General features: G+C 51.1%; 1 protein-coding gene across 2 annotated transcripts in view; it reads left to right on the top strand.

Moving 5' to 3' along the window:
• CORO2B (coronin 2B) overlaps nt 1–12,352 on the top strand; it is a 137,977-nt gene that overhangs the window by 58,409 nt on the left and 67,216 nt on the right. For both annotated transcript variants that reach the window (XM_081293118.1, XM_081293117.1), the window contains exon 2: nt 9,205–9,405. In XM_081293118.1, coding sequence (XP_081149244.1) covers nt 9,205–9,405 — 201 coding nt within the window. The remainder of the gene's footprint in view (nt 1–9,204; nt 9,406–12,352) is intronic.

The raw sequence follows: 12,352 nt of genomic DNA, 5'->3' as shown, positions 1-12,352 counted from the left end.
AGAAGGAGGAAATGAGAAGAGTCTCTCTGGGCTGGTAGCTGAGCTGGCCTGGTCAGGAATTGCATGTTTGTTGGGGTGGAGAGGAGTCTTCTGGGGTGACTCCATAACACAGCCTTCCTTTGTCCCTGTTCGTCCCATCCAGGAGCTGCCAGGTGTGGAGGTATGGTTTGGTTCTTTTTTCCTAGGAGGTGACTCTGGGGGGCCCAGGCAGAGCATGATGGAAATGCTCTGGGATCTGTCCACTGTGATACCGCTACACACCTGTGGCCATCGAGCACTTGAAATGTGCATCTAACCAAGGAATTCATTTTTAATTTGATTGAAATGGAATTCACCTGAATTGAAATGGTCACCTGTCGCTAGTGGGTGCTGTAGGGGACAGTGCAGCTTAGCCTGCTCTCAGCACATGGGCTGGGGGGGGCAGGCGTTCTCCAACGTTGGTGTCCACCGATTTGTGCCTTCCTGGCATGCTCCTCAGGTGATGTGGGTGCATGGGCATCTTTGAGAGTGACTGGGCCAGGGGTCTGGCAGATGCCATGCTGAGGGAGGTAGCAAACCCCACCCCATTGGTGCAGCCTCTCATTGTCTGTCTGTCTGCAAGGCCTCTCCCTCTTTTTCTTATTACCATTACTGTGTAGATCAACTACACATTCAGGGACATCACGTGATTCCTTGAAATGCTCATGGTGGGAGCATATACACCGTGGATATTGACAGAATAAAACACCCCCTGGGCTACCCACTCACCTCAACATTGGAAGCTATACATTTACCAGTACGTCATTGCCCCAAAGCCACTGGCCTGTACATTCTTTGAGTGTTTACTGTGCACCAGGCTCTATTTTAGGCATTGTGGAGCCAGCCGTGAACAAGAAACAGAAATCCCTGGTGGCCTGTGCTTACTCAGGGTGGTGGGGAGGCAACTGAGACCTGAAGGAAGAGAGTTAAGAACGTGGTGTATCATGGGGGGACTGGGGATATCGCTCAGTTGATAGAGAGCTTGCCTCGCATGCACAAGGCCCTGGGTTCAATCCCCAGCACCACACACACACACACACACACACACACACACAGAGACACATACTGTGGAGTGCTGCCTCAGAGAGGTCTGGGGACTCTACCAGGGGGATGTGGAGTCTGGATTCAGATAAGGGTCACCTGGCGGCACAGCCTACCCTCTGGGCCACTGCAGTGTCCAGCTGGAGGTGGGCTGGGGTCTTTGACTCCACCCTGTGCCCTGCAGCCTGCTGCCATTGGCTGTGCTGTAGGGGGCAGAGAATCCAGGCAGCCGCTTCCAGTGCGCCCTGAACCCCCAAGGCCAAGTGCCATACACTGATCTCAGAGCACTCCAGGAAGATGTGTGGTCCGGCTTCTCTGCTGGGAATTTCTTGAACAGCCATAGGGTCTCCTCAAAAATCCTGGAAGTCGGGGCTGGGGATGTGGCTCAAGCGGTAGCGCGCTCGCCTGGCATGCGTGCAGCCCAGGTTCGATCCTCAGCACCACATACCAACAAAGATGTTGTGTCCGCCGAGAACTAAAAAATAAATATTAAAAATTCTCTCTCTCTCTCCTCACTCTCTCTTTAAAAAAAAAAAAATCCTGGAAGTTGGTGAGAAGCAAAAAAACACAATAGGATCTCACTTCTTCATTTCACAGAGAAGGAAGTTGAAGCTTAGCGTCCCCTTGGGGATGAGTTCAGCCTGGCATGCATCTTAGGACCCTGGGTTTCCTCCACGTTTCCCTGTGTCCCTCCTATGTGTCCAATCTTCCTGGACTCGGGAAAGCAGAGCAGACTCAGATAGAGGAGGACCAGGTGAGCAGCTCTCACCCATGGCCCCAGAATGCCGTGGGTGACAGAGATAGAGCCATGGGTGACGGAGATGGAATCGTGGGTGACAGAGATGGAGTCGTGGGTGACAGAGATGGAGCCATGCATGACAGCGCCTTCCGTTTACCCCTCCATCCCTGGGCTCAGTGCTCCACCTCCTACTGTTTCCAGGACCCTGGTGCCTTGATTCCCACGTTTCACAGATGATGACCCTGAGCTGGAGAAGGAAGGTACTTGTCCCAGGTGACACAGTAGTGACCACACCACAGAAAAATGCCACTCTGACAGCACAGGGAGATGAACAAGAATCGCCGTCCATCTGGATGGGCTGCCCGTGGGAACAAGTGCCTGGCAGCCACCCTGGCAGATCAAGCGGCCCATGGGGCTTCCTCCCGGCCCTTTGCTATGGATGGAGCCCTGAGCTTGCCCCACCTGAGCCAAAGACAGGGAAAAAACAAAGCCACCAGGCAGGTTTTTGTGTTCCAGTTAAAGAACTAAATTTCGTCATCCTCATCAAGAAAATGCACCCGCTGGCCATAATAAATCATTTTTGAGAGCCAAGGACAGGATACAATTTGCTTCCATGTGGGGTGTACATAGTGATTATCTCAGAGGAAGGGGGCCAGCTTCCATTTCTTGAGAGGCTTTAAGGGCCACTCATCTGCGAAATGAGAGCGTCTTCCTTCCGGGCCTTCCCCTCTCAGAGGGAGACCAGTATGGTCCTGGGCCCAGGGGAGGCTGCCAGGGAGCAGGCCCAGCAACTATGAACATCTGGAGGCCAGAGCCTTTCTCTGCCTCTTCCTAGCACAACCTCCTCCTGGCAAAGACTCACCTCACCAGGTAAACACCCGGTTTCCTGAGGTAAGAGCCCCTCCCTTACAGGAGAAGGGAAGAGGGTAGAACTAGTGTTTGGAAAGCACCCATCCTGTGCCAGACACCTTGCCAGGACCTTGCATTTGGTTTTTTCACTGTATCCAGTGAGCAGGGTGACCTTATTTTCATTTTATTGATTAGGAGACAGATACTCAGAGAGGTTGAGTAATTAGTCTAAAGTCACAGAGCTAACAAATGGCAGAGACAAGGTAGAAACCATTCTACTTTTTTTCTGACTCTACAAACCCTGACTACTATGATTTCTTTATACATTTGTGTAGTACTTTACATTTATGGAGCAAGTAGAGAGGGGAAGAGACTGGGTGGAGAGGCCGAAGAAGGACAAGATGTGGGTGATACTGGGAAGAAGGAGACTAGGAGAAGCTCTTGGCTGACATGCTGGCTCTGCCACTTTGCCCACCTGTGATTTGGGGCAAACCTCTCTGAGCTCTAATTCATCAATTGTATACTATAGATTGTAAACGGGATGGCGGTATCTGCCCAGCTCTGCCCACTGGACAGCTGGAGGGCTGAGCAAGGTGGTCTCAGAGAGAACTAGGGTGTAGGTGGGTCATGGCCAAACTTTGGGGTGGTTCTGTGGATTCCTGGTCCCTTGCTGATATGATGCTACCAGCAGCACAGGACTCATTAGTCCCCAGCCCAAGAGCAACACTGGGTTTAGAGGCCCTGACGTCCTGGTAACCAGGAGCCCGGAGAAGCCAGGGCTTCATGTCTGAAGCAAGAACCCAGAGGAGCAGGTCCTGGCAGGAGGGCAGTGGCCAGACCCCCATCCTGCCTGCGGATAGCAGAACTCAGAACCTCAGCAAGCTGAAGGCCCAGCTCTGGCTGCAGTCCCAGAAGGGGAGCCTCCTGGGCCTGACCTTGGCTCTTGCCTTCCCACTAAGCTGAGAGATCTTCCCCTCCTCCCAGCATCACAGAGTCCCCTCCCCAGGGAGCCCTGGGCCAGGCCTGGGGTGGGCTGGGATTTGCAGGGGCCAAAAGTTGGATGAGCTGGGAACTGACAGCTAGTAACTAGAGAGAGGAAGCCTACAGACAGACCTAAGACATTAATCATCTCTGTGGGACGCCCTGGAGGAGGTGGCAACTGCCTTGGGAGAGCCATTGTCACTCAAGGTCACAGCAGCCCAATTGAGGGAGGGTTATTAAAGAAGGACCAGGATGACCCGGAAGCTCCTGTCTGCTATGACACCAAGGCTTTAGTAAAGTGGAGGAGCCCTGCTGTCTCAGGAGAGGCCAACTAGTCCCAGCCACTGTTCCACATTGCCCTTGACCAGAAGTCATCCCCTTAAATCTCGAATGTCCCCTCCCAGGGATCAGAAGAGAGTGATGGCTTGCCCTCACTGGAACTAGCCGGGACCCCGGGATCTGGCTTTGGGCGTCAGAGGCAAAGGGCCCATTCTCAGATCCCTTCTTCACTGCCCCATGATTTCCCGTTGAGGCCCGGCAGCTGCTTCAGCTGCAGCCCTGCGTGGCCACCGCCTCCCCAGCACAGGGAGGAGGCTCCTCTGCCTGCTGCCTGCACACCCAGGCCTCTGATCTCAGAGTGAGCTCAGCCCCTTAGGAATGGGGGCGGGTGTGAGTGTGTGAGTGTGTGTGTGTGTGTGCGCGCGCACACACAAAGTGCAGACCTCCGCAGTGCGCGCTGGGCCTAAGCCGACTGCCAGGCCTTCAGCCTCTGGCCTGCGCCCTCCAGAATAAACCTTTGGCACTGGCCAGCTGGCCCCTCGCTGGCCCCAGCCAGGTACCTGCTCACACCTCCCCTGTGGCCTGTCCTCTCCTCCCCTCCGTCCCCCATCCCTTCCCTCCTCTCTTTTCTTACCCACTATGGAGTCTGGAGACAGAGGGGACACAAGTTTACAGGGGATAAAGGAACAACTTTGAGGATGCCATGAGGCAGCATGTGACAAATTGCTGGGACATTTTTACGCAATGCTGACCTGGCTGTCCTGAAACAGTCAATGACACTTAAAAAACCAGGGGATGTGAGTGTTCTAGATTAAAGAGGCAAAGGCAAGTTCACAACCAAATGCAGCCCATGCCCTTTTCTTGTTGTTGTTTGGTTCCAGGGATGGAACCCGGCACTTCACCACTGAGCCACTTCCCCAGCCCTTTTTAAAAATTTTATTTATTTGTTCTAATCAGTTATGACAGCAGATTGTTCTTCGATTCATTGTACACAAATGGAGCACAATTTTTTACTTCTGTGGTTGTACACGATGTAGCATCACACCATATGTGCAGTCATACATGCACCTAGGGTAATGATGTCCATCTCATTCCACCATCTTTCCTGCCCCCATGCCCCCGCTCCCTTCCCCTCCCTTCTCTTTGCCTAATCCAGAGTTCCTCCACTCATCCCATGCCTGCCCCCCATTATGGATTAGCATCCACTTATCAGAGAAAACATTCAGCCTTTGTTTTGGGGGGATTGGCTTACTTCGCTTAGCATGACATTCTCCAACTCTATCCATTTACCTGCAAATGTCATGATTTCATGCTCTTGTATTGCTGAGTAATGTTCCATTGTGTTCCATATATACCACAGTTTCTTTATCCATTCATCTACTGAAGGGCATCTAGGTTGGCTTCACAGTTTGGCTATTGTGAATTGAGCTGCTATGAACATTGATGTGGCTGCATCACTGTCAGAATGGCAGTTATCAAAATACAAAAAAAACAATAAGTGCTAGCGAGGATGTGGGGAAAGGCACACTCATACATTGCTGGTGGGACTGCAAATTGGTGCAGCCAATCTGGAAAGTAGTATGGAGATTCATTAAAAATCTTGGAATGGAACCACCATTTGACCCAGTGGTCCTATTACTTAGTCTATACTCCTTTTGTTTTTCATTTTGAGACAGGGTCTTGCCAAGTTGCTTAGGTCCTCCTTTAGTTGCTGAGGCTGGCCTTGAACATGCCTCAGCCTCCAGAGCCGCTGGGATTACAGGCATGTGCCACCATGCCTGGTTCCGTGGACTTTTGTTGAATCCTGATTCACAAAATAAAATAGCTGCAAAAGACATTTTGAGGGAAATTTGAATATGGACTGTATATTAGATGGCATGGAGGGATTTTCAGTTCCTTTGATGTGACAGTGGTGCTGGGATTGAGGAGGATATTGCCCTCCTTTGTGGGAAATGTGTGCAGCAGTAATAAGGAGGCAGGAGTCATGATTTTTGCAAATTCCTTTCCAGTAATTCCACAAAAGAAGAAAGAAAGGGACTTGGGGGGAGCGAGGGGGAGAGAAGCAGCTGGTGCTCAGGAGGCAAAGGGTCTCTTTGCTGGAAGTTGGCGGGATAGCCCGGGCTCTGCAGGCTCCAGTCCAGGGCTCTGCCGTAAACACTTGGCCTGGGCGCATGTGCACTACACCTGCAGGCCCAATGAGGTGGCCCGTGGGTCAGCAAGGGCCCTCCCAAAACCAGATGAGATGGCTCTCAGTCTACCAGCCACTGGCAAGAGGCCAGCCAGGAAGTGCTGTGAACCAGCCCTGGAAAGACCCCCCACACCAACATCCTGGGAAGCAGGCTGTCCTCCATCCAGAACCTCCCAGGCCCACTCTGGGGGACATGCTCATTGGAAGAATTGCCTGCTGAGTGCAGTCCCCAAGCTGGGGACTAAGGTCTCCCATGACACAGGGTCCAGTTCAGAAGCACCAGCTGGGCATGGGGGCAACCATCAGAACTGGCCAAGGGATCATCAAGAAGCATCCGAGGTGCCCACTAGGAGCCTCTGCCACAGCTGAACTGGGGTGGTGGGAGGGAGGGAAAAGGGCAGGAAGTGGGAGACACAGACAGAGCAGGGGTTGCAGAGGAAGAGGAGGAGGAGGAGGAGTGATGTCAGACACAATAACTGACACAGGGACAGGGCAGCTGAGGGCTCCCCCAGGGCATCAGGGTAAATGTGGGTATTGTCAGGGGAGCTCAGGAGATCCCATCAGGTCAGTGTGCCCTGTCCTGGGCACATGGTGGCAGCTTGGCATCGACTCCTCCCAAGCCCTCAGAAGTGGTGCAGATATTAGCCTCCTTTATATAGGAGCAGATGGAGGTGGCACAGAGAGGTTAAGTAGCCTCCCCATGTCACACAGCTAGTCTGTAGCAGAGATGGAAGTTGAACTCAGCTCGGGGTGGCTCCCAGTCCTTTGTTTGTGACAATTTCCTCACAGCCCTCAGGAGACCCTGTGGGAGGAAGGAGCACAGAGCTGGGCCACTCTGCCTCTAATGAGGCCACTTGTCCCCTCCCCAGGGCCCACTGTGGCTATGCTGGACTAAAGGAGAACTTGTCAAAGTCCCCAACTGCCCCACCTGGACTCTTTGGGTTCTAGTGGAAGCTGAGGTGTTGTCCCTCACTAGGGTGGGCTCCCTCCAGGGAGGGACCAGCTGTCCAGAAAGAGCACAAACCAGAGTTCAGTTCTGCTCAGAAGAGCTTGGTGTCACCTCCTGACGTCACAGAGCAGGGAGGGAGAACTTGGGGCCAGGAGCCCAGAAGAGGCCCTGACTGTCTTGGGCTCTGAGGAGGCCTCTGGGGGCCAGAGTCAGATCCGAGTCAGGTCCTGAAGGCCGAGGTTGGGCTGGGCAGACGGGGAGGAAAAGGTTTTGCAGGCCAGAAGCCTCCAGCAAGGGGCTGGGGGTTGGTAGGAGCAAGCTCAACACCTCTCTTCCATGGGAACTGTGGAATCTAGAATGTTCTACCTGGAAGAGACAGAGTGAGTCCCAGCTTTTTCCCCTCCCATTGAACTTTTACCAGATCCACAAACCACCCATCCTATATTTTTCATACTTTATTTTTTTTAATCGATTCTTAAAAAGTAACCTCATAGGGCTGGGGTTGTGGCTCAGTGGTCGAGCACTTGCCTCATATGTGGGAGGCACTGGGCTCGATTCTCAGCACCACAAATAAATAAGTGAATAAAATAAAGGTCCGTCAATGACTTAGAAAAAAAATCAAAGAAAAAAATAAAAAATCTCACTAACAATAGTATCTGTGACACCATGGAATTGGCATGTATGTTATGTTTTATTTTAATGCAAAAGAAAATAAACACACAACTATTAAAATTAGAAACTTCATCTCTGTGCCATGTGAAGGGACCTTGAGTGACCACCTGGGATTCCACTTTGGGGATGGATGATGTCACCCAGGAACTGGACACCAGAGAGGGGAAGGGTTTGCCAGAGAGGGGAAGGCCTCAGGGCAGCAGTGGCCCACAAGGAGCCCGTCCTGGGCTCTCCAGCATGACTGTTCAGATGGCCACGTTCATATGGCCAGCAGAGAGAGCAGGAGGTGGGAGAGGGTCCAGCGCAGCCAAGGCTGGAGGTGGGGAGCCATGGACAGTGGGCCCGCTGGGATGGAGGCACCCTGGGGAAGCAGAGAGGGGCAGGGAGGAGGGGGCCGAGAGCTGGGGAAGCAGCTTGCCCACGGTGAGGAGTCCTCCCTGGGACTGCCCTTGGATTCTGAGCTTCCCCTTCCTTCCGGAGGCCCTGGTGGCCCAGCTCCTGGCTTTGCTTAAACCAAGTGCAAAAGGCAAATTCCCAGAGTTGGCTTCCTGGTCCTGTGGGGGTGTTCCCTTTTGTTTTTCCTCCCCTGGGGAATTTCATTGTGTGTGTCTGTCTTGCTGGGGAAGAGTGGGGGAGGGCAAGGAAACCGGATCCAAGTGCTGATGTCAGGGCTCCATCCACAAAATATTGGATTCCGCAGGCCTGCACTGGGATCAAGGAGTTTGTGTTTGTAGTAGGTGGCGTGGGAGGCTCAGAGATCTCCTCCACCCCGAGTGAGTTTGATACAGGTGATTCTTGGGCCTCACATTAAGAATCTTGCTCCAAAAGGTAGTCTGGCATAGGAAAAAAACCTATGCTTAGGCCTCTACTCTGCTCTGTGGCCTTGGACAGTCACTTAACCTCTCTGTGCCTGATGATGATGATAATGGTAATGATGGCAATAATGATGACATGTGGGACTAAGAGGTTTCTGAGGATGCCCTTGTGGATTAGAAACTTTAGAAAGAATCTAGAAGCTCTAACAAGAGGAGGGGTCAGGGGGTTGTGCATAAATGAACACCCCCCTGACCCCTGGACATCAGCATTGTTTGAATCTCTGTGATCACCCAGCCCCCCTGCCTGTCTTCCCATACTGAATTTGGACCCTAGGTGGCAGTCCACGTGTGGTTGGTTTGCTCCCTCACTTGGCATGGTCCTTGGTAATGAAAGAACCCTACCATCTTTCTGGAAGGTGGGATGGGCATGGGCACCTAAAACAGGAAGTGTGTGAATGCCCATGCCAGTCTCTGCTCCCGCAGGACTTTGGTAGGCACAGGGCTGGCACATCGTGGGCCCAGAATTGGTGGAGGCTGTACCCTGCCCCCCCAACTCCCTGAGTGCAGGCACCAGGACTTGCTCACCTCCTACACCCCTGACTCCCGGTGCCCAGCCCAGACCCTTCACAGAGCAGGGACCTGCCTGACCCTCCTCTCTCCTGGCCCCTCACAGATGTCCTGGCGTCCGCAGTACCGCAGCTCCAAGTTCCGGAACGTCTACGGGAAGGTGGCCAACCGGGAGCACTGCTTCGATGGGATCCCCATCACCAAGAATGTGCACGACAACCACTTCTGTGCCGTCAATGCCCGCTTCCTGGCCATCGTCACCGAGAGCGCGGGAGGTGGCTCCTTCCTTGTCATCCCCCTGGAGCAGGTAGGTGGCCCTGGGGTCTTCATGAGACACAACAGAACAATGGCAGGCCGGGGAGCCAGGAGACCTGAGATTTCTTTCCAGAACTTTCCCAGAGGTGTGCACTTGGATAAGCCACTGCCCTTGGTGTCCACGGGGTTCCCTTCCCGAGGGACTGGAACACTTCTCCAAGACCAGCCCGGCTCTCAGATCAGCTACCTGGGCATCCTTTTGGTTTGGAGCTGGAGCAGATGAAGACCCAGCCACAGGTGTATGGGCATCTGCAAAAATATCCCACTCTTTAAAAACTCATGGCCCTCCACCGAGAGCCTGGCCATGGCGTACCTCCCCCTCATCTCTGCCGCCAGCTTAAGGTCCTCTGCCTTCCGTGGATGTTGATGTGGATACAGCAGGTTAAGTCTGCAAAGCCTAGATCAAAAAATTTTTAAGTTGCAGCCATTTGGGCGGAGGCCCTGGGGGCCTGTGGGAGGTCACGAGCCTCAGGGAAAGTGCTCGTTGTCAGTCCTGCTTGTTTATGGCTGAGCGCCCCTTCCTGGCCTGACTCATCCCACTCCCACCAAACCGCTCCCCTGTGGAAGGAAGGAAGCCCTGCTTCTGCTGGCTGGTGCCGGGGATGGATTTTTTTAGTCTCTCCTACCCACAGCGGGGTATCAAAGTTCTAGAAAAGTCTCAGATCCTCTTTCCCAGTGAGGAGGCAGCTTCGAGGACCCCAAGGACAGGGCCTGATACACAGAGATGTCCCTGGAGCACTGAGTGCGCTTGGAGGCGGGAGCCTGGGTTCTGCCGCTTGCTGGCCGCAGGCTTGGGTATTTCTCAACCTCTGCCCTTGTTTCCCTGTGATGGTCCAGCAGGGATCCTAAGTCCTCCCCTGTCTGCATCTGCCTTGGCCTCAAGTGGGACCAGACAGGAAAGCTGCTCCTGAGCCACATTCAAGGCTAAAGATGTTTTGTTACTTTCTTGAAAAACTTGTCAGCTCTGCTGGTGAGCTTCTGAGATGTAGTCTGTCCCCCTTCCCGGGACAGATGGCCTCGGCTCTCGGTCTGCCTTGGGATAGCACAGCTCCAGGAACCTGGCTGGGTCTGTTTGTGTGTGTGTGTGTGTGTGTGTGTGTGTGTGTGTATACAGGGGATTGAACCCAGGGGTGCTAAACCACTGAGCCACATCCCCAGCCCTTTTGATATTTTATTTAGAGACAGGGTCTTGCTAAGTTGCTCAGGGCCTTGCTGAGGCTGGCTTTGTGCTTGTGATCCTCCTGCCTCAGCCTCCCAAGCTGCTGGGATTACAGGCATGCGCCACCGCAACTGGCTCCCGGCTGGTTTTTATTGGGGCACAAGCCCATTGCAGACATTCTGCCACTCTCCACTTTATTATGGCTGGCAAGGGTCAAGTCAACCCCCATAACACAAATGAATTCCAGGTGGATTAAAGATCTAAACATTAGGAAAGAAGGAAGGAAAGGAGGGAGGAAGAAAGGGAAGGAGGGAGGGAGGAAGGAGACTGTTAGTATGTTAAAGAAAAATGGGGAATATTTTTTAAATCATGCAAAGTAAAAGGCTTCTGAAGCAAGACAAGATCTCCCGAATCATTAAAGAAATGATTAATAGATTAGAATAAACTTTGTAAATAATAGTTTCTGAACTACAATATTCCTAAGCAAAATTAAAAGGAAAGCCCCTGCAAAAAGATGTCCAAATATCATGTCTCAATAAAAAATAAGTAATTAGGGAAGTCCTACTCCTTATAAAAAGCAGAGGTCACAGAAAACTGTGACCTCTCTCAAAGTGTTTTACTATGAATTAAAAAATAAAAAGCCATAGTGCTCTTAAATATTTAGAGTGTTTTTAAAATCAAGGCAGCTGTATTTTTTATATAAACATCCTCTCAGTTTAGTACACAGTTTTTAACACCCAATAAAAGATAACATTGAATTCACATTGTAGAAATACCCAACAACATCTGCTTATCTTGTATTTTGCATTAAACCTGAGGACATTTTTTGCATGTATTAGGAATTGGATGAGACATTCAATAATACAGCTATGACTAAAGGTCAAAAATGCTCACTTATAGCCAGGTGTGGTGGCACATGCCTGTAATCCTAGCAGCTCCAGAGGCTGGGACAGGAGGATTGTGAGTTCAAAGTCAGCCTCTGCAAATTAGGGAGGCCTTAAGTAACTCAGAGAGACCCTGTCTCTAAATAAAATGTTAAAAAGGGCTGGGGATGGGGCTCAGTTTTTAAGTGCCCCTGGGTTCAATCCCCAGTATCAAGGGAAAAAAAAGCAAACAAAAGAATATTCACTTATTTTATTAAAAACCACCAGTGTCCTCCTATATAAATTAGAATGTTTTTGATAAAAACCTATTGATTACAGAAAAAGAAAAGCTACACACTTGGATACAATCTGTGCAGTGTGTAACAGACCAAAGATTTATGTCCAGAGTATATAAAGAGCTCCAGAAAAATCAATTAAGAAAAAATTCAAAAGTGAGCATGAGAGATTCATAAGCAATTCACAGAAGACAAAATATATCTTTTAGCTGCTAATTGCAAAAGGTTGAAGAATCAGGATCCTCAGTGTTGCCAAAGGTGTGAGAGAGCCGGTGCTCCAGGGGTGCTCCAGTATGCTCTTGGGGAGATACCGATGAGGCAACCAGCGGTGTCCATTGTATTTAAAGGTTCATGTCCACTGGCCCAGCAATGCCACAGGAGTTTGTCCTGCAGAGCTATTCTCAAGTGTATTTAAAAAAGAAAAATGTTTGCAGCATTTTGTAGTATTTGATTTTTTAAAAGCAAACCTCAATTTCAAATTTTTTCCAATAGAAATAAAATTTCTGTCAGATTGATTAATTTCTCAACTCTTCTCCCTAATTTCTGTAATGGTAACAAAACATTTTATATTGTTGGTAACCCTGGTCTAGAATACAATCAGACATTGTAAGCACTTTGCAG

This window comes from Spermophilus citellus (genome assembly GCF_964194105.1).
Source record: "Spermophilus citellus genome assembly, chromosome: 4".
Classification (NCBI taxonomy): Eukaryota; Metazoa; Chordata; class Mammalia; order Rodentia; family Sciuridae; genus Spermophilus; species Spermophilus citellus.
Note: the sequence above shows the minus strand (reverse complement) of the source record. Positions and strands in the feature narration are given on the sequence as shown.